At 41.0% G+C, this 26,344-nt stretch overlaps 2 protein-coding genes across 4 annotated transcripts in view; one reads left to right on the forward strand and one right to left on the reverse strand.

Moving 5' to 3' along the window:
• Window positions 1-591: 591 nt before the first annotated feature.
• POLR1H (RNA polymerase I subunit H) lies at window positions 592-3,781 on the reverse strand. 2 transcript variants are annotated; one of them, XM_020974193.2, is made up of 6 exons: window positions 3,598-3,781; window positions 3,318-3,462; window positions 2,998-3,101; window positions 2,103-2,212; window positions 1,575-1,641; window positions 592-815 (listed from the first exon to the last, which is right to left on the reverse strand). In XM_020974193.2, the coding sequence occupies exons 2-5, from the start codon at window positions 3,451-3,453 to the stop codon at window positions 1,617-1,619; spliced, it is 375 nt and encodes a 124-aa protein (XP_020829852.1). In that variant the 5' UTR covers window positions 3,454-3,462; window positions 3,598-3,781; the 3' UTR covers window positions 592-815; window positions 1,575-1,616. The 2 variants fall into 2 exon arrangements, with proteins under 2 accessions (XP_020829852.1, XP_020829851.1); XM_020974192.2 differs by having other exon boundaries at window positions 592-831; window positions 3,598-3,780.
• A 7-nt stretch (window positions 3,782-3,788) lies between these two features.
• LOC110199380 (uncharacterized) overlaps window positions 3,789-26,344 on the forward strand; it is a 29,212-nt gene continuing 6,656 nt past the window's right edge. The window contains exons 1-3 of one of the 2 annotated variants that reach the window (XM_020974183.2): window positions 6,797-7,269; window positions 8,490-8,565; window positions 9,076-9,771. In XM_020974183.2, coding sequence (XP_020829842.1) covers window positions 7,037-7,269; window positions 8,490-8,565; window positions 9,076-9,771 — 1,005 coding nt within the window. In that variant the 5' untranslated portion in view covers window positions 6,797-7,036. Of the gene's footprint in view, window positions 4,000-6,796; window positions 7,270-8,489; window positions 8,566-9,075; window positions 9,772-26,344 lie in introns of those variants that run through there. The other variant, XR_013487090.1, reaches the window with a different exon arrangement.

A 26,344-nucleotide genomic window follows, 5' to 3' on the forward strand; every position in this document is an offset into this window, starting at 1 on the left:
ATTTACTTTTCCCAGGAGAGTAAGTGCAGCATACTTCTAGTTTTATTCTCTGGTTTAATTTAAAATGAATGTAAAGACTGATACAATTCTTCTAGTAGTATGTTTACTTGTTGGTCAATGGACAAGGATCTCTATTTGAGTTCTTGTCTTTTGTCACTCTACCACTTGACAGTGCAGAAAGGGGCCACCGTCAGAGTGAGAGCATTTCATATTTTTCTGTTTCATGGTTTGTGGTGGCCAAATGACTCATCACCAAATGGCAAGTCTATTAGGAATGAGCCTCTGGTTTCTCAGAACTAGGCTGGTGCTTGGAAAGCAGACATCTGTTTCTGGGATTGTATTTGAGGCCTTCCCAGCAGAGTAGAACCTGCCAGAGCTTACACTTCATAGCTCACAAGAACCCAGGGGTCACCTCTGTACAATGATGATAACATAGTAGGGCTTTGTGAAGAAGAATGCCAATTGTCCAAGCTACAATAAACCTCTAGATAGACAACCCACTGAGCTTGTCATCTGTACTATATTTCCGGGGACCTTAAAAATGGATAATGAGCTAAATCTAGAATTGAAAAGAGGAAGAGCTGGACTGCCTTTAGGAAACTGCATAGTTCTTTTAATGGACCCCTCCAAGTTTTCTCAGAAACAAACGCCCATCCTCTTAATTTCAATATTCTTCAGTGATGGAGTATGGTTGTGATTAATGGAATCATAAAACCTCTAAAGTTGAGGGTCACCCGAAGTGCAACTGAGGTTGCACTCCATAGCCTTCAAGAACCCAGGTCACCTTCTATATCATGAGCCATCGAAGCAGGACTCTGTGGAGGAAGAATGCTGAAACACATTACAGAAGAGGAATTATGTGGGAGAAGTGGCATAAAATATGACATCAAAGAGTATGACCAGAATGAAGTGAACACAGATAGACAACCAATGAACAAACAGACTGTGTGCTCCACACAATGGCAAAAGGATGCAAGAAAGCGTCCTGTGAGAGGATTAACGAAAGTAAAGAAAAAAGAATCATTAGCTGGGCAGGGATAGGTTACAATCTGTACCACTGGAGGGAATACCCAAATTGACGAAAATGAATATCCCTTTGAAGATATTTATGTTGCATGTGCATTACAACTCATTTGATCTTCACAATAATTGTAAGGTAGTATATGTTATCCCCATTTCACTGATGAGAAAACTAAGAATTACAAAGGTTAAGTAATTTATTAATGGTCAGTCACACAGCTAAGTAAGTGCCAGAGGCAGGATACAAAGTCAGGCCACTGCTGACTCTATGTCCATTTCTCTTTCTCCCACAATGGCACACAGTAATAATACCAAGTAGCATTATTACCTCAAGGACTCTGTCATCCTGCACTGCCTTGCTCCCCTCCTCCACTCCCTTCCTGGGATCCTGACTACAGAAATGTGAATGGAAAACACACTAGAGGTTTAAAGAAAATACATAGCTTTAATCACATACAAGAAGATGAAAGACAAGGGAGGGTGGTACCACAGTAACAGGGTCGGAGGTGTCAGATAAGGAATTCTAGAGACTCAGCATTTAACTAGGGGCTTACCTTTTAAATAGAAGAGACTGAGTCCAATAGGGTAGCTAGAGATCAAGAATCTTCTTTCTCTTGGAACCTAAAGAGAACAGATTGTCAGATTAGACAGAAAGTACTTCCTAGCAATCAAGAGAAGTCATACATCTTTCCCAATCTAATGTGTTTTCTCAGAAAAGACTCTTCAACTAATTTGGGCTATGTGGAAACAGTGGGAGGAAAAGGATGACTATTGGTCAAGCTCGACCAGTGTTGAATATGTGTATTTATAATCATAGTCTTCTCATTTAAGTGTTATGAGAACCCTGTGAAGTTAAGTATTAAGATCTAAGAGAAGTTAAATGACTTACCCATGGTGACAAAGCTAGTAAGTATCAGGATCAAGATTTCAATTGAGGTCTTTATAAATCCCAGGCTGAGAACAAAATCCGATGTGACATACTGTGAGCTAGGGCTTTAACTGAATCCAGATGTGGGATTCATGTCCTAACACCTTGGGAAGAGGAATTTGGAGGAGAAGGAAAAAAGGAAATCCTTGCTCACCGGCAGTTAGTACAGGTATAGAAAACAGTCTGTCCTTCATCAGCTGAACGCATCTGCCGGGTATGATATGCCATTCCCTCATGACCACAGTTGGAACAGCGCCTGTCAATCTGAGAAATTAGTAGATTAGAAGGGACTCATAGCTCCCTGCTCAAAAACTTTAGTGGTTCCTTAGTACCTATAGGACTTTTTTTTTTTTTAGTTAGGCAGTGGGGTTAAGTGACTTGCCTAGGGTCACACAGCTAGTAATGTTATATGTCTGAGGCTGGATTTGAACTCAGGTCCTCCTGAATCCAGGGCCGCTGCTCTATCCACTGCACCACCTAGTTGCCCCTATACCTGTAGGATTTAATACCAACTTCTGAGGCATTTATGGTTTTCCCACCACAATCTGTATCCAACTTATTACTATTATTATTACATACTATTCCCTTGCTTGTGTTCTACAGCCAGACAAAATGGACTATTAACTAACTAGCTGTTTCCTGATCCTAACTATAGGCTATGGCCCATATCTAAAATGCCTGGGCCACAATTCCATCATCATTGAATGAAGTCAGTTAGATTAGATAATCTATAAGGTTCCTTCCATCTCTGGCAGCCTAAGATGTACAACTCCTCTATGAAACCTTCCCTTATTCTTCAGCTCAAATTGATCTCTACCTTCTCAAATTTTCTTGTTGCATTCTGCATGAATTAGACTTAGTCTTTACCAACCCACTTTGCCTCAAAATATTGCAGGCTCTTACTATATCTAATGATATGATGCAGTATATAGAAAAGATAATAAATGTTTGTTGAATTTGCTGGGCTCAATCCATATGTTATGACTTCAAGACCTAACTTCCCATGGACCAGTGTATCTAATAGGGAATACCTCTTTCACTGAACTCACCACTGGTCCCTGGAACTCAGGCCCATCTTCCTCTGACACCATCAAAGCTGTCGTCCCCAATTTGTGAAACACAACCGAGGTCTCCACCACCTTCCCCTCGAACTCTGTAAGAGGAGGAGGGGGGCTGCTCGTTGCTCAGGCACAAGGTAGGATCCTGCACCGTGTGTTCCCCCACTCTCTCCGTCCCTAGGGGCCCCAACCCCTGGTTAATGACATCTTCAGGACTCTTCTCTGGATACAAGATTGTTTCTCAATCTCAGGGGCTTCCCCATAACCTTCCTGCACCGACAATCAAGCCTCTTATTCCAGAGGGTTCTTACCCCGCACGTCTATGGAGAAGCCACACCTGGGGCAAGTTACTGTGTCCAAAGTTCCAGGAAGAGGCAAAATTGAGCCGCATTCGGGGCAGAAATCCGAGTCTGAATAGAATCTGGAGGAGGCTGGAGGGCGGTCCATGGCGAAGAGCTGGGAGGAAGAGAGTAAGCAGGAGGGCATTCTTTTCTCCCCGCTGAACCTCGGGTCCCGGGAATCCCTTGCCTCCCTCCGCCCACGACTGCCTCTCAATGCCCTCCCGAGTCCTGTCCAGACCGCAGTTCTCACCCTGTCTCCCAGGATCCCGGCTCCAGGAGCAAGCACGCGTCTGCAAACTCCGGATCGGACTAGAGGTGAGAAAGGACTAGGACGTCAGCTCGAGCAAACGCGCCGGGGCCGCGCCGGCCGGGCGGGGCAGGGCGTCCGCTTCACGATAGGCTGCGGCGTCACAGTGAGACTCGTGCCCTACTCCCGAGTCTTGGCGCGCCGCGGGATTTTGGCGTCACCCGCAGCCCAGCGCACGTCAGACGTACAGCTGAATTTCTACATCTGTAATTGTTTGCTAGGCTTTTGCAGACTTCCCTCTCTCCCTGTTCTCCCGGTACCCCAGGCCTACAGGTATAATCTTAGTCCCGGGCCTGTGACTTTAAGGTGCCTTTGTCCCACTGCTGCCGTTGCCTGCTCTACACAGTAAGGAAATCTAGACGCTTCCATGTTGGTGCTGGAGCTGGATGCGCCGTGCCACGTGTTTTTTTTTTTCCCCTCCCTTCTCCCTTTCTAATCCATCCCTCGGTGGAGCTCTTTGGTGATATGAATATAATCTCAGATTAATCAGTCTGCCAAGAGTAATAGATCAGAACCCAGAGATGACCATAATTTCATCTCTTCCCCCAACCCTAAACCATTTTTATAGAGGAAAATACCAGAAGCAAAGGAGTAAGGAGGATTTCTATGAGAAGATAAAATATTCCTGGAGTAGGAACAGCAAAGTCCTATTTTCCCCCCAGAGCAGTGAGGCCCCATCGTTTCCCTATATGTTGATTAGGCAACCCTTTCCCCCATATTCTTAGCCCTTTCTTCCATATGCTGCACAGACAACTGCTTCCTCCCTTTGCTGAATAGGCAACTCGATAGCCCTATCACCAGCGACCTTGTGATTAAGGGACTTTCCCAAGACTGTGCAAGTGCAACGAGATTCCTCAGTGCCTGATAGTAGCTTAGGTGATGTCAAAGTCTCCATTTATATCTTATGAATATGGTAATGAAAGGACTCCCAAGAGTGAAAGTATAGCTATGCCTTTTTTTGTTTTTTGCCTTTTTGGTGAGGCAATCGGGGTTAAGTGATTTATCCAGGGTCACACACAGCTGGTATGTGTCATGTGTCTGAGGCCACATTTGAACTCAGGTCCTCCTGACTCCAAAGGCAGGAGCTCTATCCACTATACCACCTAGCTGCCCCAAAGTACAGCTCTTTCAAGATAGCCACCCGGAACACCCAGTACAGTGCAGGCACAAGTCTTTTTCTGCTTGCATAGCACGAAGATTATGCCATAGCAAATTTCCATAAGTCACTTTCCGGTCAACTCTGTTATAAGCAAATCCCCATTCCCCTTCCACCCAACCAGTCAGTATCCTGAGCTGTTTGGTTCCATTTGCTCTTATGACAATAAAGTCTTGCTTGGAAGGACTCTGACCTTGGTATTCTTACCAGCTCCCAGCCGGCTTTCCCAGTACATTCTTATTCATTAGAAATTTGGGAAGAATAGGTGTTCCTGGAGGTCCCTGTGGTTAAGTAAGCATATAGTGAGTTACAACAATATCTATGAGATTCCAAGTGGGTCATGTGCGATATTAGTAGAACCCAAATTAATTGATCATCAGTAAGCATTTCTAAAATAGGTTTGCTTTTGTAAGTGTAATTTTTGTTGTTTAGTCGCTTTTCAGTCTTGTCAGATTCTTCATGGAATCTCAGATACTGTTACAACTCACTATTTCCTTACTTAACTACAAGGACCTACAAGAATGATGCTACCTATGTAAGCGTACCTAATGCTTGTATAGGGGACAGCTAGGCGGTACCATAGAACACTGGGTTTGGAATCAGGAAGACTTACCTTTCTGAGTTCCAGTCTGGCCTCAGGCATAGCCGTGTGATCCCAGGCAAGTCACTTAACCCTGTTTGCCTCAGTTTTCTCATCTGTAAAATGAGCTGTATCTTTGCTGAGAAAGCCCCAAATAAGGTCACAAGAGTCTGACACAACTGAAAAATGATCAAACAACAACAATGCTTATGTAACAACCTTGTTACATAATTTGTAATTTGTAATTTTAAAAAATTACTTAAATATGCCAGGCATATGCTTAGCACTGAAGATACAAAGAACATGCAAAAAATGGTCTGTGACCTCAAGGAGCTTACAATCTAACAGGCAACAACATGTTCTTTGAATAGGCACATGTAAAATAGAGAGAAGGTAGCTTTTGGGGGGGAAGGTACTAGCAGCTGTGAAGGGACCAAGAAAGGCCTCCTGCAAAAGGTGGCACTTGAAGTAAGTCATGAAGCCAGGGATTCTAAGAGGTGTGGAAGTGAGGAGGTCATGGAGGGCAGTCAGTACAAAGGTGAGGTAAATGAATGAGGAACGTCACATGGGCTGGATTGTGGAGTATGTGAGGAGAGTAACGTGTGAGAACACTGGTGTTATGGGTGACCTAACTCATGTTGGAATGGAGGGAAACCCTCATAGATCCTTAGAATACAAGTTAACAAAATGTTTATTTAGCTATATCCCAGAAAGGATATTCAATAAGGATACTCCAGCATTTTAGCTTGCATAGACCAGGTACCCGCTCATCTCCAGGTGGAAATTTGTCTGGTTACCAGGACAGAATGTGGTGATTCTACAGTCACAGGTTTAAGGACACCCACCAAATCTGAAGGACCCTGACATCCACATAGATGGCTGCCTGGGAAACCACATCATTATGGCCAGAGGCTACTGCAAAGGAAGCACAGTTTGAATGTCCCCCAACCCTCAGCAGGTTCTTGGGACAACTTTGTTGCCTTTCAAGGAAAAACTAGCCTAACCCGTTGTAGTAGGGGAGGGGAGAACTCTTGATAGGTAGTGATCTTACCACAACTGGAAAGCTAGGAAAAGGCCAGGTTGTGAAGGACTTTAAATGCCAAATTGAGCTTATGTTTGATCCTAGCGACAATGGGAAACTATGAGGGGCAGGATGTGTGACACTGTCAGACTTATACTTTAGGAAAGTCACTTTATGTCCAGAATGGATTAGGGCAGGGAAAGACATGAGGCATAGAGTCCAATTTAAAGATTGTATATTGCAATAGAACAGGTAAGAAGTGATGAGGACTCGAACTAGGGTTGTAGCTGTGTTAGAGAAAATGTCTTGTGGGATATCAATTCTGCTATATGTAAGTCATTTAAATATTAAACATGCAACCTTGTGTAATTTCAGGCTAGGCCAGTGATGACATAGAGCAATGTTTGTGACCTTCCCTTGTGTTGCCATCAACCTGCTCTATAAATAAACCCATGTCAACAAGCAACTTCTAAAGGACCTCAGCAGATAATTCAGAGTATTAGGGACTGGAGTATTGGAGAGTGATTCTCTTGAATGATGACTGAGAGCAAAGTTAGGAAATGGAAAGGTTGCTAATTAAAGCTTTAGCAAGCAGATTGGGACAAAGAAGAAGCAGAGTACAAAGATGTTGTACCTGCAGATTGAGGCCCAGAGGGCAAAGGCCAATGGGCTACCCAAAGAAAAAGAACTGAAATATCCGGAGATAAGAAATGCATCAGAAAAGAAAGAAAGATTTAAGAGTGCTGGATCTAGTGTGGAAAGAGGGGATAGTGGAAGAGCAGAAGAGAAGCCAGGCTCTCCCCTATTCAGCTCCATGCTGCCTGACTCAGAATGGGTAAAGCTAAGTCCTCAAGAGAAGTAAGCACAATTTTGGGTTGTTGTTCCATTTTAGAAGAAATCAGGGGATAAAATTTTTCTTATTCTCCTCCTCAGAAAGGGCAGCTCTCTACAATAGAAAAAACTACCATGTTCTCTCTTTTTTTTGTGTGTATATGCATACACACACACACACAAGTCTATGTATTTAATATACACGTGTATGTATGCATGTGTGTGTTTATCTACTTATTTATCTATCTGTTATCTATCTATCTAATGTAGTATTAGTGGGTAGGGAAAAAAAAACCCTTGCTTGAGAAATACCCTTATTGGGATGAGAGAGGATGATACTTGGAAAAGAAAGGGAGAGGTAGAATGGGGTAAATTATCTCACAAAAAAAAAACCCAGAAAAGAAAAGTCTCTCACAGTGGAGGGGAAACAGGGGAAGGTGAGAGGGAATGAGGGCATCTTATTCTCATAGGATTTGGCTTAAGGAGAGAATAACATACATATTCAATTGGGTATGGAAATCTGTCTTACCCTACAGGAAAATAGGGGGAGAAGGGGACAAGAGAGCAGGGGAGTGATAGAGAGGAGGGCAGATTGGGAAAGGGGGTAATCAGAAGCAAATACTTCTGAGGAGGGACAGGGTCAAAAGAAAGAATAGAATAAATGGGAGGGCAGGATAGGATTAAGGGAAATAGAGTTAGTTTTTCACAACATGTCTACTATGGCAGTGTTTTGCATAACTGCACATGTACAACCTATATTGAGTTGCTTGCCTTTTCAATGAGGGTGGGTGGGGAGAGAGGAAGGGAGAAAATTTGGAACTCAAAGTTTTAAAAACACATGTTTTAAAAAAAATGTTTTCACATGCAACTGGGAAATAAGAAATACAGGAAATGGAGTACAGAAGTCTATCCTGCTCTACAGGAAAATAGAAGGGGAAGGGGATAAGAGAAGGGAGGGGGAGAGATAGAAGAGAAGGCAGACTAGGGGAAGGGGTATTCAGAATGCATGCCATCTTGGGGTGGGGGGAGGGGTGTGAAACTTGGAACTCAAAAACTTGTGGAAGTGGATGTTGAAAACAAAATAAATAAATTTATATTAAAAAAAAGAGAAATAACCTTATTTACAGTTGTAAGCATTAGATTTCTTGGCCCAGATGTGGCCAAACTTTGTGATAGAATTTACTCATTATCTGAGTCATAGAAACAGTTTCTTAAGTTCTAATACTTATGTCTTTTTCATTGTCTAGATTATCCTGGGCAAAAAGGACCCAAGACCCTCGGATTGCCATAGGTCATCAATCCCCACTAGAAAAAAAAATTGTGGTAAGTTAATTAGCATAACATCATGCAACAGAGAGTTATAGTATCTTCAATTAGCAAGTTTCTGTGCTAGCAAAATTTCCCAGCTTTCTGTAGCTTGTAAAACAAAATATCAATATTTACGTAACGCTTTAAGGTTTGCAAAGCGCTTTACAAATATTAAACCACACAACCCTTTGGGAGGTAGGTGATATTATTATCCTCATTTTATAGAATAAGGCAGAAGCCTAGTTAAACTGACTTGTCTAGGATCACACAGTTAGTGCTAGTTAAGCATCTGAGGATGAATTTGAACTCAGGTCGAAATATTGGGTTGAAAACTCTCAAAAATAATCATCATGGTATATACATTTCTTAATTTGTTGGCAAGGAGGCCTCAAGATGTATACTTGGCAGTAAAAGTGGACCAAGCCTAACTGCTATTTTTACCAAATGTAGAGAAAGTCAGCCAGTGTCTTTTCTCTACAACAGTGTAGAAAAATGTAAAAAAAAAAATCCACTTCATTTTGACAGAGTTTAGGTGGTCCACAAACTCCAGCTGCAAGAAATCTGTTAGCTCAAAGACGTAAAGAGGAACACGAGACACTCTTTAAGGAAAAGGTTAAGTCTTTTGACTATCAACTTGCTAAAGCAGAGAATTACTACCATACAAGAATACTGGAAATGATGGAAGAACAGAATGAATTTAAGAAGCCCCGAATAGAGCTAGTGACAACACCAAAAAGCCAGAAGAACTCAGAGGCTGAAGAATGGGACTATTTGGTATCAGAGAGAGAGTTAAAACAAATAGAGTGTCATATACGCAGGGCAGAACAGGCCAGATGTATTAAAGATACAAAATGTGAATCATTCCCCCAAATCCCAAGCAAAACACATTTCCCCCAAATTCTTATACCTGAAAGTAAAAAGGGTGCCATCCAGAAAACCCCATCGATGAGAAAGCAAATAAGAGAGTGGGATTGGAAGCAGCAAACAAAAGAACATTTAGAACGCATGATTCGAGGTAGAGAATTTAATGAGGAAAGAAACAAGGAAAGACTTTCTGTAAGAATCCCAAGTCATCCTCCTCCATTTCAAAAGCATGTAAAGAAGAAGAGCCATAAATGGTTTGGATGGAACACTGCTTATCCACTTCTCCAACCTCAAGATGCAAGTCCAATCAAAGTGGATGTCTTTGTGGAAGAATCATCAGAAGAGAACAAGAAAGAGGTGAGAAAAAGTAAAAAACAAGTTCATAGAATATTTTTGACTATTCCTTCATTTTTGAGGAGTCAGTTAGAAAAAATGAAGCATTATTAAAATTCTATAATTTTTGTGATGAAGGTTATAACCTCTTTCTTAGATGAACCTATTTTTATTATGAAATTATTATTATTATGAAACCTATTATTATTATGAAAGCTGTTCTATGGTTATTATTTACCAAATATAGTATGTAGAATGGGTTACCATACTAAATAATATAATTTAAAAAGTGATTTCCTGGAAGCAGGCTCTGCTGATTATGCTGATACCCTTACATAAATTTTCAACAATGTTCTTTATTTCCTTTTCATTATATTTCCCTTTTTTCATTTTTATTGTGAGACCCTTATGGGCAGGGACTGTCTTGTGCATTTCATCTTATCCTCAGGGCTTGCACAGTGCCTGGGGCAGTGCTAGTGGGTGCTTAATAAATGCTTATTGACTATGACTAGTGATTTTGGCTTTCTTCTCTCTTAAAATGATCAAATTAATTTACTAATAGTTTACCAATTGTTATTGGTCATTAAAAAAAACTAGGCTTATTTTTTAGTCTCCTATTTTCTTCTTTTGTACTTATTTAGGATTTTGAAGATAGCTTTTAACTGGGGGGGATGGTTATTTAGTTCATTTAGAATAGCTTATATTTTTATGAGTGAGAGTAATAGAATTTCTCGTAAACAACCCAATGTCAGGAAAAAAAATTAGAAGCTATAATTAATTTCCAAAGGAGAAAAAATTCCATATTCAGAAGGATTTAATAAAAATGCCTTTGCTCCATAAACTTTTTATAAAAAAACAGAGAAAGGAAAGATATCTTACCAAACCCCAAAGTTTTTCCATTGGGGCAAACAAATAAGCTACTGATATGGAAATGAAGGAAAAATAAAGTAGAGAAAGAAAGCTATATAACAACAACATCTCCACCATTAGACCTCAGAAGCTTCTTGCATGGCTTGGCATAAATAATGGATATTATTGCTTACCTTCTCAAGGGGTTGGGGAGGAAAGGGAGGGAGAGAATTTAGAACTCAAAATTAAAAAAAAATGAATGTTGAAATTTTTTTACATGTAATTGAGGAATATTATTTATGAAATAAAACTATTTTAAAGATATCAGCTTAACCTTTATATCTCTTAAAAGTCACTAGCGGATTAGCAGGACCTCTTTAATTCTGTATTTTTGTTCCATTATTGTGATGGATTGTTCCATCAATATTCTATATTGCAAATAATCTATGTAAATCACTTTGTAAACCTTAAAGTGCTATATATATTAGCTACTGTTATTGTTACCCTTCTTTTGATCAGTTCTTCCACTGTCTACAAGCTATATCAACTCCCACTGGGAAAGGAAATAATGTTAGTGAATGTAGGCAGACTCTTAGAAAGCTTCCATTTTTTTTTTGCTATATTATAAATAATGTTAGCAAAATCAAATCAACAAGTATTTATATTAAGGGCTTATTATATATATATATATATATATATATATATATGTATATATATATATATATATATATATATATATATATATATATATATATATATATATATATATATATATGTATATATATGCCAGGCACTGTGCCTTGAATAATTTTGTTTTATTAGATAAGATGCTTCTGAAGGACCTTAATTTCCTCATCTGTAAAATCAGCAGGTTAAATTCACCAAATGAATTCAAAGATATCTTTCAACTATTATAAATCCGTGATCACTTTTATTCATATTAAGAAAAGGCTCCTTCATTCTATACTTTTTAATGTTTTAAATGTAAATATATGTACCTTTTTTTATGCTTATTGCTATAATCAATGACTTTAACTTTTGGGTTATATATAGTTTTACTGTTGATCCAGTTTGATAACACTGAATAATTTTTGGATACATTGTTGTAACTTCTTTACTTCTGAGATCTAATGGTGGAGACAACATGGAAGCAACTATGTATGAACAAGTTATATACAGGATAAGTTGGAAATAATCAACACAAAGGGAATCACTAAAATTAAGGTGGATCGGGGAAAGGTGTCCTATAGAAAATGGGATTTTAGCTGAGACTTGAAGGAAGCTAGAAAGATAAAGAGGGAGAATATGCCTGGTATGGGGGACAGCCAGCCAATGGAAGTGAATGGGGTTGGAAGATGGAGTGTGTGTGTGTGTGTGTGTGTGTGTTTAAAGGGGGAGCACTTTACTTCTTTAAGCATAAGACAGTTACCTTTTCAGACTACAGTAGCCAATTCATTGATGCCAAAGCAGAGCTGAAGACTGAGTTCATTTGAATAATGTTCATGAAGTTTGTCCCAAAGTTTAATACTTTTTATAGATTGTCTTTACTAGGAGTACACAAGGATACTGTAAAGAGACTACCTTTACAACAGCAGATTTCTACCATCCCAATTCAACTTGGCTCAGGCTTCATTCACTCTCGGAGTACTTATTGAGTGCCTGCTTCATAGTACATGTGGGAAAGCCCTGTGTTAGTCAACAAAGGGGATCATGATAAATAAGATATGGTTTCTCCAGGAGAACAATTTATACAATAACAATAACATTTTAACGACAAATAACTTTAAAAGTTAAGGACTCTCATCAATGCAATTGACCAACCAAGATTTCAGAGACCAAGCATGCTATACCCACATTTTGACTTGGTGCAGAATGAAACTTTTTTTGGGACATGGCCAATGCAGGAATTTGTTTTGCTTGACTATACTGTTAGTTACAAGGGCTTTATTTTTCTTTTTCCAATGGGTAAAAAGGTGAATGGGAGAAAAAATAGATTTTTGTTAACTGAAAATAATGTAATAAAAATTATGGTTGGTTCCATTTAAGGAGTTTAATTAAAATGAAGCTACATTTTCCTAACTAACAGACACCAGCAGACCTGGGGTAGAGGGCAGGGAGGGCAGGTGGGATGTGGCAGAGATGCTGTTGTGAAGAGACAGTAGACACCCAGAACTAAGAGAGAGAGAACTACAAGAAATCTATAGTGGCCAAATTACCAAAGAGCAGCTGAAGGGGAAAGGTTGGCAGATTGGCAGGCAGGTAGGGAGATTCTAGGAGGGTCTTCTGGAGGACGTGACATGATTTCTAAGTTCCCTTCCAGGTCTAAAATTCTGTTACTATATAAGGTAGCAGCCATGGTCTACAACATCAGATATCAGAGGAGTTGGTAGGTGGCATCTGGAGAAGAGATAATTCTGGTAGCAGCTGGGGTGTGGGGAATAATGGGGAGGAGGGGGGACAATGAAGAGGAGAAAAGAAATCAGAGACCCTTGAGATCAAGCTGAGAAAGGAGTAGTAGTTAGCAATGGATACCTGATAGTTTAGTTAATATTCAACTAAAATAATTTATATCATGAAAGGTAACTACATTCTCTCATAAATGGTTCCCTGGAGCCTATTGTGTCAGAAAGAAAGCTGGACTACATTGGTGGTTGGACAAGAGGTATAGCATGGATTAAGCCTGTACCTATGGAATAAACCATTACTGCTGTATTTCCACCTCTGAAGAGGTGATACATTTTTCTCTGATATATTCTTCTTTTGCAAATGCTAGGCATGGAGAATTTCTATGAAGGAAGAGAAAGAACAAAACAAATCTACATATTTCTCATTCTTCATTGTGTGTTTTTCCTCATTTGTTTTAAATCTAAATTTTTGGTGGTCCTATATTTAATAAACATTGTCTGATAAATTTCAAAAAACACAGAAAATAAAATGGATTATACACAAAGTCATGAATCTATTATATGCGCAGCTTGCATTTTTAAAATTATGAATCCAACATGTTAGTTTCAAAGCTGTCTTGCTTGTTGCTATGTCAACCCATTTTTGTATACTTGGAGCCAAAAGGGAAAAAATTATGCAAAAGCATATTAAAACAAGAGACAGTTCAATTCAGTTTAAAACACTTACTAGGTGCCTTCTAGGTACAAAGCAAGAGTTCTGGACCTCTTTTTAAAGTAATCAGTGACAGGTGATTATTATCTCCAGGGGTATGGGAAAAGGATAGGGTGAGGGTGGATAGGACAAAAGCAGACACATTTACACAGATGGACTTAGGGAGCTTTCAGAATTGGAGGTTTATGTGGCGGGTAGCTGTAGCAAGTCTGTGTAGCACAGAGCTGAAAATCAGGCTTATTCCACATCCTCATCACTCCAGACTCATCTTCCTCAGGTCTCCTAGATCTTTGGCACTCCAGCATCCCACTCACCAGTCTTCCTATATAGCTCCTCTATATCTTAGCTGTCTCCGTATTTCTCTGCCTTCATATTCTACTCTTTTTTTTTTTAAGGCAGTTGGGGTTAAGTGACTTGCCCAAGGGTCACACAGCTAGTAAGCTTCAAGTGTTTGATCTGAGGTCGGATTTGAACTCAGGTCCTCCTGACTTCAGGTCCTCCGGTGCTCTATCCACTGTGCCACCTAGCTGCCCTCCCCCTTCATATTAATAGCTTATTTATATATTTACACTTATCTCACTATAGCTGTCTGAAGAAGGTAGTATAAACATCCCCATTTACAGATACAGAATTGAAGCAACTGATGTCCAATGGTCAAGCGAGCTAGGTGGTACAGTGGATAGAGTGCTGGACCTGGAGTTTTGAAGACCTGGATTCTAATCCTGCCTCAGACACTTACTAGTTGTGTGAACCTGGTCGAATTACTTAACTTCTGCCTGCCTTGGTTTCCACATCTTTGAAATGGGGGTAATAATATCCCTACTTCCCAAGGTTGTGGTAGGAGAAAATGAAATAAACCCTGTAAGATGCTTTACAGACTTAAAGCACATGCCATCTAAGTTAAGCTTTCCACCTTATCAAGGTCATCCCACCCTCACTTTGCCTCAGTCCTTCCTCTCCAGTTTAGCTATGGTAGCCTTCATATACTCAGTCACTTGCCTTCCCTTGACATCCCTCTCTCCTTGCCCGTACCAAATCCAGCCCTGTCTTCTTATGCCCTCTCCTCATTGTTCCTGAATCTGTAAATTGACCTTCTCTGGGCAAGGCCTGCCTTAATCCTAGCTCTTTGTTTTCTTAGGACTGACTTTGGGTGCCACCCTTTAGCGGCTGTGCCTCCTTTCCATTGGCTCACAAAGGTGTCTGTTTCGAGGCTGGCCCTGGGCCAGTGCTCTGCCCCCTAGCACTTATGGCTTTGCTTTCTTAGTCTGGTGGAAATAACTGAGGAAAAGGTGGGGAGTGGGGCGGCAATGCTGCCTGGGTTCAGTATCTTCCTTTCCTCTAAAGCTAGGCAAAAACTTTAGAAGCACAGAATGTTTCCTTATGAAAGCTAGAACCTATTGCAGTTTTTGAGGGCATTTCTTTGACTTCTAGAGTATTCTTCTAGACTTCTAGTCTATTCTGTTCATTGCATCAAGTTTAGTAAGGTTCTAATAGACTTTTTTCATTCCCAATGGGTTTTCTCTTTCAGTAAAGGTTTTACCAAAGCAAATCCTTTTTTGCCAATGCAGGGAAAAGAAAAGTCTTAACTGCACCTCCAAATGCAAGAAACTCCATAGTCTCTAACTATTGCAATGCATTGAATCCAATGAAACAAAACAAGTCCTGAGATCATACCATCCTTTCCACTCTAAGTCTGCTGCCAGACTCGGAATAACAGCCACCCTACTCGGGCTCTGGTCTTTTGGGGCTCTGTGACAAAAAGGAGCTGCTGTGTGGGTCAGAGAGAAGGGGGAGGCCACTGGTGATTCGAGGAGGGTGAGAGAGGGTCAAGGCTGGGTAGGAGAGAGGGCAAAAGGGTATTGGAGCAAGGGAGTAGAAAAAATGAGGAAGGAATTGGGGTTATCCGTTCCCCACCCCACAAGATATTCTCAGGGTACTGCTGACTCTGGAGAGAGAATGAGCTGGAGAGATACAGAGACATTTGATGTCAGAGGGATCTAGTGTCCCAGCTGCAGGGACAGGAAAACATACTTTTATTATGATACACAATTACTCCCACACACTTGCAGATTCTTGCATGTCATACAGGGAGGTGTAGTGAGGTGGTAGCATGAGGGTCAGCGGGACAGGATGGAGACCAGTAACTCAGACATACTATTCTACATCAGCTGAAGCATAATAGATTCTGCTCCAGCCCTTACATTATTCTGTGTGTTTCTTTGCTTCAAGTATGTTTCATGTAAACAACATAATATCAGATTCTGTTTTTTAATCCATTCTGCTATGTTTCCATTTTATTGGTGAGTTCTTCCCATTCCCATTCACAATTATGATTATTAACTATGTATTCCTTCCATCCTATTTTTCTTTTTATCTTTCCATTTTCTCCTTTTAGCCTGCCCCTCCTCAAAAGTCTGTTTTGTTTCTGATTACTGTCTCCCTCAAGCAGCCCTCCTTTCATTCCCCCTTCCCAATTTCCTTTTATCTCCCTCCTCTTTTACTTCCCTGAAGGGCAAGATAGATTTCTATACCTGAGTCTGTATGTTATTCCATCTTTGAGGCAATTCTGATGACAGTACCATTCAAGTGTTACCTGCCAACCCCCCTCTTTTCTCCTCCACAGTAAAAAACTTCCTTTCATTGCCTCTTTTATGTGAGATAATTTACCCCATTCTGCCTCTCCCTTCCCCATTCTCCAAATGCATCTTTCTTTCTTACCCCTTGATTTTATTTTTTTGAAACCATCCCATCATATCAACTCATACTAGTGCCTTCTATCTGTGTGTATTTTTAACTGTCTTAATAATGATAAAGTTCTTAGGAGTTACAAATATCATCTTCCCTGTAGGAATGTAAACAGTTTAACCTTATTAAATCCATCTTGATTTTTCTTTCATGTTTACCTTTTTGTGCTTCTTTTGAGTCTTGTATTTGTAAGTCAGATTTTCTGTTCAGCTCTGGTCTTTTCATCAGGACCGTTTGAAAGTTCTCTTATTTCATGGAATATCTATTTCCCCCCTGAAGGGATTATACTCAGTTTTGCTGGGTAGATAATTTGCCCTCAGTATTATCATATTCCCATATCCTCCAGTCCTTTAATGTAGAAGCTGCTAAATCTTGTGTTTGCCTGACTCTGATGGCTCCATGATATTTAAGTTGTTTCTTTCTGGCTGTTTGCATTATTTTCTCCTTGACTTGGAAGCTCTGAAATTTGTCTATAATATTTTCAGGAGTTTTCATTTTGGGATCTGCGTGCATCCAGCTCAGTGGCTGTGAGAGTCTTAAACTCTCCCTCCCCAGGAATGCTAAGGCCAGCTTAGTTCCTGTGATACCCTGTGCCAAGCAGTGAGAGGCAGGGAGACAAGATGGTGAAGCTCCGTTTATTCAAGGCACAGGACAGCGTTTTATATCTTTGACTCATGGGAACATACCCCAATGTAACAGCGGACAAAGCAACAAAGTTTACATATCTTTACCAATAGGCAACACTGAGAACTTTTCTCATGCGAATAGCAATCAAAGTATCAACAAGCACATCTCTTTGCAACATTATCCTGACTGTGTCCTTCTCCTGTGCTGTTCCCGTAAAAACACCATGTACTTCTTGTTCCCTGAATGTTCCCAATACTTGATATGTGAGCTAGCAATACTTGATATATAAGTTAGCAATACTGGATACATATTTGTGCTAGAGCTAACTGTGCTTGAGCTAGCAACATTGTTTTATAGTTTGAGCTTGCCTATCGTCAGAGTTTTGCTGACTGGAAGGTGCAAGGTCTGTGGACGGGGAACCCAGCCAGGATATTCTGCTCATGTACTAACACCTGAGAGGGGCCTCCACCCATCAGTGAAGTCTCATGAACAGCCTGTGGCCCTCAACGTCCTACAGATCCCTAACAGGGATCTCTTTCAGGAGGTGATTGGTAGATTATTTCATTTTCTCTTTTACCCTCTGGTTCTAGGACAGGGGTAGGGAACCTGTGGGCTTGGGGCTACGTATGGCCTTCTAGGTCTTTGGGTGTGGCCTTTTAACTGAGTAAGTTTTACAGAACAAACCCTTTTATTAAGAGGGTTTGTTCTGTGAAGTTTGGATTCAGTCAAAGGGTTTCACTTGAGGACCCTTAGGTCCATACCTGGCTTCTAGGCTGCAGGTTCTCCACCCTTGTTCTAGGATATCAGAACAATTTTCTTTGATCATTTCTTGAAATATGATGTCTAAAGCTCTTTCTCTGAGCTTAGCTTTCAGGGAATTCAATAACTCTTAAATTATCTCTTCTTGATATACTTTCCAGTTCAGTTGTTTTTTCATTTCACATTTTCTTCTATTTTTTTCACTTTTGACTTTGTTTGTTTTTTGATATCTCACATCTCATCATTAGCTTCCACTTGCCCAATTCTAATTTTTAAGGAATTATTTTCTTGGGTGAGCTTTTGTGCCTCCTTTTCCATTTGACCATTTCCCCCCCACTTTTTAAGGAGGGGCGGCCAGGTCTCCACCTGGATAGATTGGATAGAGCTCCTGGTCTGAAGTCAGAAAGACTCATGTTCCTGAGTTCCAGTCTGACCTCATACACTTACTAGCTTTGTGACCCCGGGCAACTGGGCACTTAACCTTGTTCACTTCAGTTTCCTCATTTGTAAAATAAGCTGAGAAGGACATGGCAAACCACTTCAAGAAAACCCCAAGTGAGATCACGAAGAGTAGTGCACAACTGAAAATGACTGAAGAGAAGAGAGAGACTTCTTAAGAAGTTCTTTTCTTCAGTGTTTTTGTATCACTTTTTCTGTTTGTCGAATTCTGCTTTTTCAAGGGTTCTCTTCAGTATATTTTTGTGCCTCTTTTACTATTTGGCCAGTTCTGTTTTTTAAGATGTTATTCTCTTCAGTATTTTTTTGTCTTTTTTCCAAACTGTTGACTCTCTTCATAATTTTCTTGGATTATTCTCATTTGTTTCCCCAATTTTTTTCTCTACCTCTTATTTGATTTTTGAGCTCTTCCAGAAATTTTTTGAGGGCAGAAACGGTTTAGTTTTTTTTTATTAGTATTTGTATCCCCAATGTCAGGATTCCCATGCCAAGACCAGCCTCCTCAAAAAGAGATACCCTGTTTTCCAAGCAAAAGCCCAAGAAGCAACTGTGCTCTGAGCTTGGCATAACAACAATCTTTTGTGCTAACCCTCTTGAAGAACTCTGCTGCAGCAAAATTCCAGAATTGTTTTGCACCAGCACCAGGTGGTCCTTGAACTTGGACAAGCACCTGCAGGACCCATGTTCCAGTCACAAAGCTCTGCTATGAGTCAAATGTGTCTCATTGTTGCTGTTACCCCTCATTGTCAGGGCTACAGCTCACTGTATAGCCACTAGGGTATGTATAGAGATTAACCCATGCTAATGTGGGTCTTCTATTAGAGGAGGCCCAGCACACGTCTAGTTTCTCTCCTCCAATGGAATAAAGAAAGTTTTTTGCTTATGACCACTGTTAGCCCTATTTTTTACTTTGCTTTTATTTTATTTTATTTCTTACAGTTACCTGTGGCTGTAATAACATGTGTGAACTCTCTGGCATTTCATTTTACTTTTATTTTTTGAGGTGGCAGCAGTTTGATAACCTCTGTGACGTTTTGGTCATTTGTTTTCAGAGTTGACACCAACATCTAGCACAGTGCCTGGTACATAGTAGGTGGTTAATAAATAATGCTCTTTGAATTAAATCTAGCTCAGCATCTTTCTCCTATAGCTAAAGGGACATGCCTAAGATTGCATAGATAGCAAATAATGGATGTTCTATGTATGTTCTATGCCTTCTTTCCACTATATCACTACTGATAGGTGATGGAGGGAATTGCCTACTTCTACCCCACTTTTCTCTTCTAGGGAGAATTTCATTTTCTGGTACTCTAAACTGGGCAATGGCTACTGTCCTAAACATTGTGGAACAAGATGGTCTTATGATTGTGAAAGTGGAAGAAGAAAAGATATTCGAATAGCTCCTAGGGACAAGACTGTGTCCCACAGGAGGATAACCTAAGTTTTGAATCATCTTGCCAAAGTTTCCACTGCTTCAGACATGAGGAATTATTGAATCAATCCCAGGAACTCAATCACTGAATCTCTGGCTGAGGCCAGAGATTCACACAAAAGAACAAATCTGAGAATTGCTGGTTCCAGGAACAGTTTCTTAGGAGCCTTCTTAACTCCAGACTTGGGTGAGGGGCCAGTTTCCAGGGAATGGTGAAGAGGCAGAAATCCTGGTGGAAGATACAGGGAGGAAACCAAAGTTACAGGTGTAACTGGCTTGAGGGAGATATTCAATGAGTTATGCTGGAGGAGAATGAGAGAGGTCATTGCACCCCTCTCCTTGATGTTAAGATGGTTTATGTTCCTTCCATATTATTTATCCCTTCCATAAAATCTCTAGAAAAAATTCTAAATAATATGGAAGAGATTTAGAATCTCTCCAAAAGAGATTGCACTGATAAACCAGGTGATAAGCCAGGGCTTCTTAAACATTTTCCACTTGCAGTGTTCATTGGCATTGCATGGCCTGAGGGCATGTGCAGTGCAAAGAGCACATGTTTTGTGTTCAGAACCAGGGCTGCGGTGATGCAGCATGATGCAACATGGGCAAGAACTGCCAGAAACACCTCAGATTCATTTCACTTTTGATTTTTAATTAAATTTTGGTCATTGCATTTTCAGAAATCTTTTATTGTTGCCATGGGGTCATGACCCACAATTTAAGAAGCACTGAATAGACCAATGACTACCTTTAGACTTCTTCATATAATATAACATGAATTCCTCTTGCAGTAAGGATCAGGAAAGAAGGGGAGTAGAGTCCTGGGCTTAACTACCTCCCAAGTTAAACTCTAACATGGTGAAAATTTCTTGGACAGGTTTTGCCCTTGCAGGAGATGGTGTCCTTAGAAGTTATATGGGAGTTGTCAGGAAGTCTGCTTCAGGATGCATCCCAGGAAGGCAGGACAAAATCAATCCTCCAAGCAAATGTTTTGGGGGAGCTGAACCACCACATTAATCAGGAACCATAACCCTTTACTGGAGAATGGTTAAGTAAATGGGCCTTCTGCTGTCTCTGGCTCTTAGCTTCTCTGCCTCAGAGAAAAAGGTGAGAACAGCAGATGATATTTAGGAGGGAGATGGGCAGAAGACTTTGACAATTGGACATAGTCAACTTCATTCCTTTGAAACCACCCACTTACTTGTTTCTGAGTTTATAGGCTATCTTTGACTGTCTATAGAGGAATCTCTCACTCTGATTTCTTGGAGAGAATAAAAAAAGGAGACGTGAGAAAATGCATTGAATTAAGGTCTTTCTGCTTCTGAAGAGTTTGGCTATCACCAATGGGATGAGAAGAATGGCTGGTGCAACAGGGGGAATTAAGTTAGGTTTCACTAATAGTCTTCCAGTTTTAAGGAACTGGAAAAGACATAAGGAACAGTGATCAAGGGAAACTGGGTAATAATATCCTTCCTGTAGGCCTTGGAGAATGGGAGTGATTTTGTCAGCACCATGAACAGATTGCTCCTCTGTGTACAAAGACCTGAAGGAGGGATCTTAGAAGCCATCTAGTATAACTCACTCATGCTATATATACTAGGACATTAAGATCCCGAGGTTAAATTATTTGTCCGGGGTCATATACAGTGGAAGAGCCTGGTGGGATTCAAACCCAGGTTTTACTTTGACTCACCACAGGAGATACAGAGCAAAGAAATGTACCCAGACCCAGAGTCATAGAAAGTTACAGATGGAAGTGACTTGAGAAATAATCAAGTACTAACCAGGGGTTAGCAAACTACAGCTATCAGGCCGCCTTTGGCCCCATCACATGTTTTTGTACAGCCGTGAGCTGTGAATGGTTTTTGACATTTTACTGTTGCTGTAGTTGCTGACCCCTGGTTTAGTTCAGCCTTTCCATTTTATAGGTAAGGAAACTGGGACTCAGAGAGCTGATATAACTTGTCCCAGTCACACAGTAGGTATGTATATGGGCAGAGAACAAGTATTCACCCTCTACACTGTTACCTCTTAATGTGCTGCCTACCACACTGAAGGTCTACAGAGCTATTGTGCTGACCTCACTGTTGTATGCCTGTGAAACCTGGACAATATACCAGTGCCATACCAAGAAACTGAATCACTTCCGTTTGAATTGTCTTAGGAAGATTCTGAAGATCACCTGGCAAGATAAGGTACCAGACACCGAAGTCCTTTCTTGAGCTAAACTGCCAAGCATTCAAACTCTACATAGAGTGCAACTCTGATGGGCTGGCCATGTTGTTCAAATGCCAAACATACGTTTGCCTAAAAGACTATTTTATGGAGAACTCACACAAGACAGGCATTCATATGGTGGTCAGAAGAAGTGATACAACAACACCCTCAAAGTCTCTCTTAAGAACTTTGGAATTGATTGACGTGGGAGACACTGGCAAGGGACCGCCCAACGTTGCGTGCCTGCGTCAAAGAAGGCTCTGTGCTCTGTGAGCAAAGCAGAATTGCAGTAGCTCTAAAGAAACATGAGATGCGTGAATTTAGAGAGAGACATCCCCACTCTGTGTGAACTATTTGTGCCCGATCTGTGGTAAAGCCTTCTGAGTTCATATTGGTCTGATCAGCCACAGTTGTACACACTGTACCTTGATTCCAACATAGTGTTGTCATTTTGGTCCTCTTTGAGAACATCATTGCCCTAGGGACCTTCTGATCTAATGAGGAAAAAATGTTTTCTTGCTCCTGAAAGGAGCATTTCAATGTAGGAAATAGTCCTTGTTCTCAGCCAGCTTCTGGACTGATTCCTCTTCCCTTCTTCCTTCTTCTCTATTTCCATTTCCAGCTCCCAAACTTATCAGATTCTTTTTTTATTGTTGAATTGTTTTAGTCATGTCTGACTCTTCATGACCCTATTTGGGGTTTTCTTGGCAAGGATACTAGATTGGTTGCATATCCTTCTCTAGCTCATTTTATAGATGAGGAAACTGAGGCAAACAGGGTTAAGTGACTTGCCCAGGGTCACACAGCTATTAAGTGTCAGAGGCCGATTGAACTCAGGTAGGTGAGGCTTACTGACTCTAGATCCAGCACTCTATCCACTGTGTTGTCTGCTTTTGCCTGTAGCTTGATTTTTTTTTATCCTTTCTAACCTATTTTGGGCCTTGAGAGGTGTCATGGTATAATGGGAAAAGCACGGAACTAAGTGTGGAAATTTGGTTTCTAGCTCTGACACTTATTTATTCCCTGTGTGGTCTTGGTCAAGTCACTGCTCCTCTATTGTCCTCAGTTTCCCTATTTGGAATTGTTTTCTAACTCTAACAGTCTGTAATTCAGTGGCTTTGTTCTAGGGCAGCTCTCTCTAGTGCTGTAAATCATTTCTGTCCTTCTTTTCAGGTAATGAAATGAAAAAGGAGACCAAGGCAGGGTCAAGTATAGAAGCAGGTGATAGGGTTCAGACCCTACCACAGCCAGGGTTGCTGCTGTCCACTCCAGCCCTACCAAAGAGCAGGGAGCAAGGGGCCTGAGATGTCTTACATCTGCTGTAACTGTGGCAAGAGTTTCAGCTGGAGGTCCAACCTTATCAAATACCAGCAGACACACACTGGGGAAAAGGCTAATTAGCTGTAGTGAGTGTGACAAGCATTGCAGGCAAAGCTCAATCTGGGCACGGCACCAGAAAACCCACACAGGTGAGCAGCCCCACTGCTATGTCATTTGTGGCAAACACTTTAGCCAGACCTAGTCCACCATCAGTGCATTCACATAGGCAAATAGCCCTATGCCTGCCCCCAGTGGGGAAAGGATTTCACTCAGTAGGTGTACTGTACTAGGCACCAGTGAGCACACACAGGTGAAGAGCCCTACAGATGCCATGAGTGTGGCAAACCTTTAGTCAATGCTCTTTTCTGAACTGCCATCATAAGACCCATACAGGTGAGAGACTCTACTGCTGTGGCAAGGGCTTCATTCAATTCTGGTGAACCACCAGTGAACACACACACGTGAACAACCCCATGCCTATGGAACTTGTGAAGCCAGCTTTGGTCAGAAAGCAGGCCTGGCTATCCATCAGCAAATCCACACAGATGAAAAGCCCTGTGCCCTGTAGTGACTGTGGCAAGAGCTTCTGACAAAGTATTGGCCTCATTATGCATCAAATTACCCATGTGTAGGAGTCAAGTCGGTTATAATAGTTGCCAACAGTGGGTCCAAACTAAGGGATAATAGTGTCATAGAACTTTAGTATGTCTTTTCTTCCATTCCCTCCCAGAGTGGGGATAGTGGAGTTTTTTTTGGAAAAGGACAGATTAGGTTGGCTAAAGGGATATTTCCCCCCTATGATGCCTCACTCTTTCATTCTTTTCAGAGCTTAGGAAAAAAAATTGGCCTAGCTTAATGCTTCTCATTCAGGAAGCCTTCTGTCCTCTATCCATCAGCTCCAAGACCATAAGAACCTCACGTTAATGTGATGCATTTAGAGGGATTGCTAGCTCTTATGCCATCCTCCATTAGTGCACATGCTCCTTGGGAACAGAAATTTTGAGTAGGGTTCCCTACTGTTGAGCATAAGAAAATGGCATTGTGTTATAGTACCTGAGTCATGATGGGATGGGACCCAGATATTTCCCTTCCAGTAGACCTGAAAGACAAATAACTGTTACTGTGAGAGAACTCAGCATGTGTGCATCCAAATAGCAGCCCTGAATGAAACAAGGCTGGCAGATGAAGACCAGCTTACTGAAGTTGGAGATGAGTGCATGTTTTTCTGGAGTAGTCACAGTACAGGGGAACCCCGTGAATCTGGTGTAGGTTTTGCAGTCAAAACTAATCTAGTCAACAAGCTTGTATGCCTACCAAAAGGAGTGAACAACAGATTTATGACAACGCAATTGCCACTAGCAGGACAAGCCACACCACCATCGTCAGTGCCTATACTCCCACCATGACGAATGCTGATGAGATCAGAGAAAAATTTTGTGAAGACCTGGAGACCCTTATTATCAATGTACCAAAAGAGGGCAAGCCTCAGACTACCAGACATGGCATGGAGTCCTTGGGAGGAATGGAGTTGGAAACAGCAACAGCAGTGGTCATTTACTACTGAAGACTTGTGCAACCCATGACCTTCTCATTATCAATACTGTCTTCCATTTACCTAAAGGCAATAAAACTTCATGGATGCACCCTCACAGCAAACATTGGCATTGAATAGAATATGTGATTGTAAGGAACAGAGACAGACAGAATGTGAGAGGGACAAAAATGATGTGTAGTAAAGAGTGCTGGACTGATCATAGATTTATCTTCTTCAAACTAAATTTTCACATTCAACAAAAGCAGCTGCCCCAAGGCAAAATGTTTACCAGAAGAATGAATGTCAACAGATTAGAGTGCTTCCCTGAGTGGGAACAGTTGGTTGCTAAGTTGGAGGGAATGTTGAGCCAAGTGGAGCAGGAAAGGAGTGGGCAGCTTTCAGAGATTTGGTGTACAGCACTGCATTTGCTCATCTGGGTCAGAACACTTGCAAACATCAAGACTGGTTTGACAAAAATGATTGGGGAAATTCAGAAGCTGCTAAATGAAAAATGAGAACTTCATGGGGTTTACTAGCAGGATAGTTCATCCATCTCTAAGAAGACAGCATTTAATTCCATCAAAAGTAAGTACAAATGAATCTTAGAGAGATGCAGGATTCTTGCCTCAATAAGAAGGCAGATGGAATTCTGTTTTATCCTGATAGTAACAATCCAAAGGGCTTTTATGATGCCCTGAAGGCTATTTATGGGTCACAGACCTATGGTGTATCTCAACTACTCAGTGCTGATGGAGCCACATTGATTAGTGATAAGGATATGATCCTAGAGAGATGGGATGAACACTTCCTTAGTGTTCTCAACAGGCAGTCATCAATCAATGTTGAAGCCATTGACCATTTACCTCAGGTTGAAGTCAATACCCCTCAGTTGAAGTTCCAACTGAAGAAGAGGTTTTGAATGCCATTAGGCTCCTTTTGTGTGTCAAAGCACCAGGTGCTGATTCTATTCCAGCTGAGATTCACAAGGTGGAGGTAGGTGACTGAAAACAAAATACAAAAGCTGACTGAAATTTTCCAGGTTATATGCAAGAAGAAATTATCCCCCAGGAGCTCAAGGCTGCCTCCATTGTCCATCTCTATAAAGGTAAAGGCAATAGATTGTCCTGTGACAATCACAGGGGGTTCTCTCTCTCTTAGTCACCGCTGGCAAGATTCTTGCCAGAGTCCTCCTTCATAGGCTGATCCTTCACCTGGAAGATGGTCATCTATCCCTGAGAACCAGTGTGGCTTCAGAAAGGGCCAAGGAACGGTCAATATGGGGTTTGCTGCCCAACAACTCCAGGAGAAATGCCAAGAGCAGAATAAAGTTGTGTACACAATGTTTGCAGATCTGATGAAGGCCTCTGATACTATCAGTTATGAGGGAATATGGAAAATTATGTCAAAATTTGGTTGCCTGGAGAAGTTGTCAGTATTGTACATCAATTTCATGACAGTATGCTTGCCCAGGTTCTGGATAATGGATGATGCTCTTGTGCTTTCCTAGTCACCGATGGAGCGAAACAAGGCTGTGTGCTTGC

This window comes from Phascolarctos cinereus, unplaced genomic scaffold (genome assembly GCF_003287225.1).
Source record: "Phascolarctos cinereus isolate Bilbo 61053 unplaced genomic scaffold, phaCin_HiC Scaffold_5;HRSCAF=322, whole genome shotgun sequence".
Taxonomy (NCBI): Eukaryota; Metazoa; Chordata; class Mammalia; order Diprotodontia; family Phascolarctidae; genus Phascolarctos; species Phascolarctos cinereus.

Excerpts from the sequence above, each read along its gene's own strand:
- POLR1H (XM_020974193.2), bottom strand. The coding sequence starts at position 3,453 with ATGGACCGCCCTCCAGCCTCCTCCAGATTCTATTCAGACTCGGATTTC. Across the intron at positions 2,213-2,997 it reads CTGAGTTCCAGGGACCAGTG|ATTGACAGGCGCTGTTCCAA; the intron begins GTGAGTTCAGTG and ends CTAATTTCTCAG. Across the intron at positions 1,642-2,102 it reads TATACCTGTACTAACTGCCG|GTTCCAAGAGAAAGAAGATT; the intron begins GTGAGCAAGGAT and ends TGTTCTCTTTAG.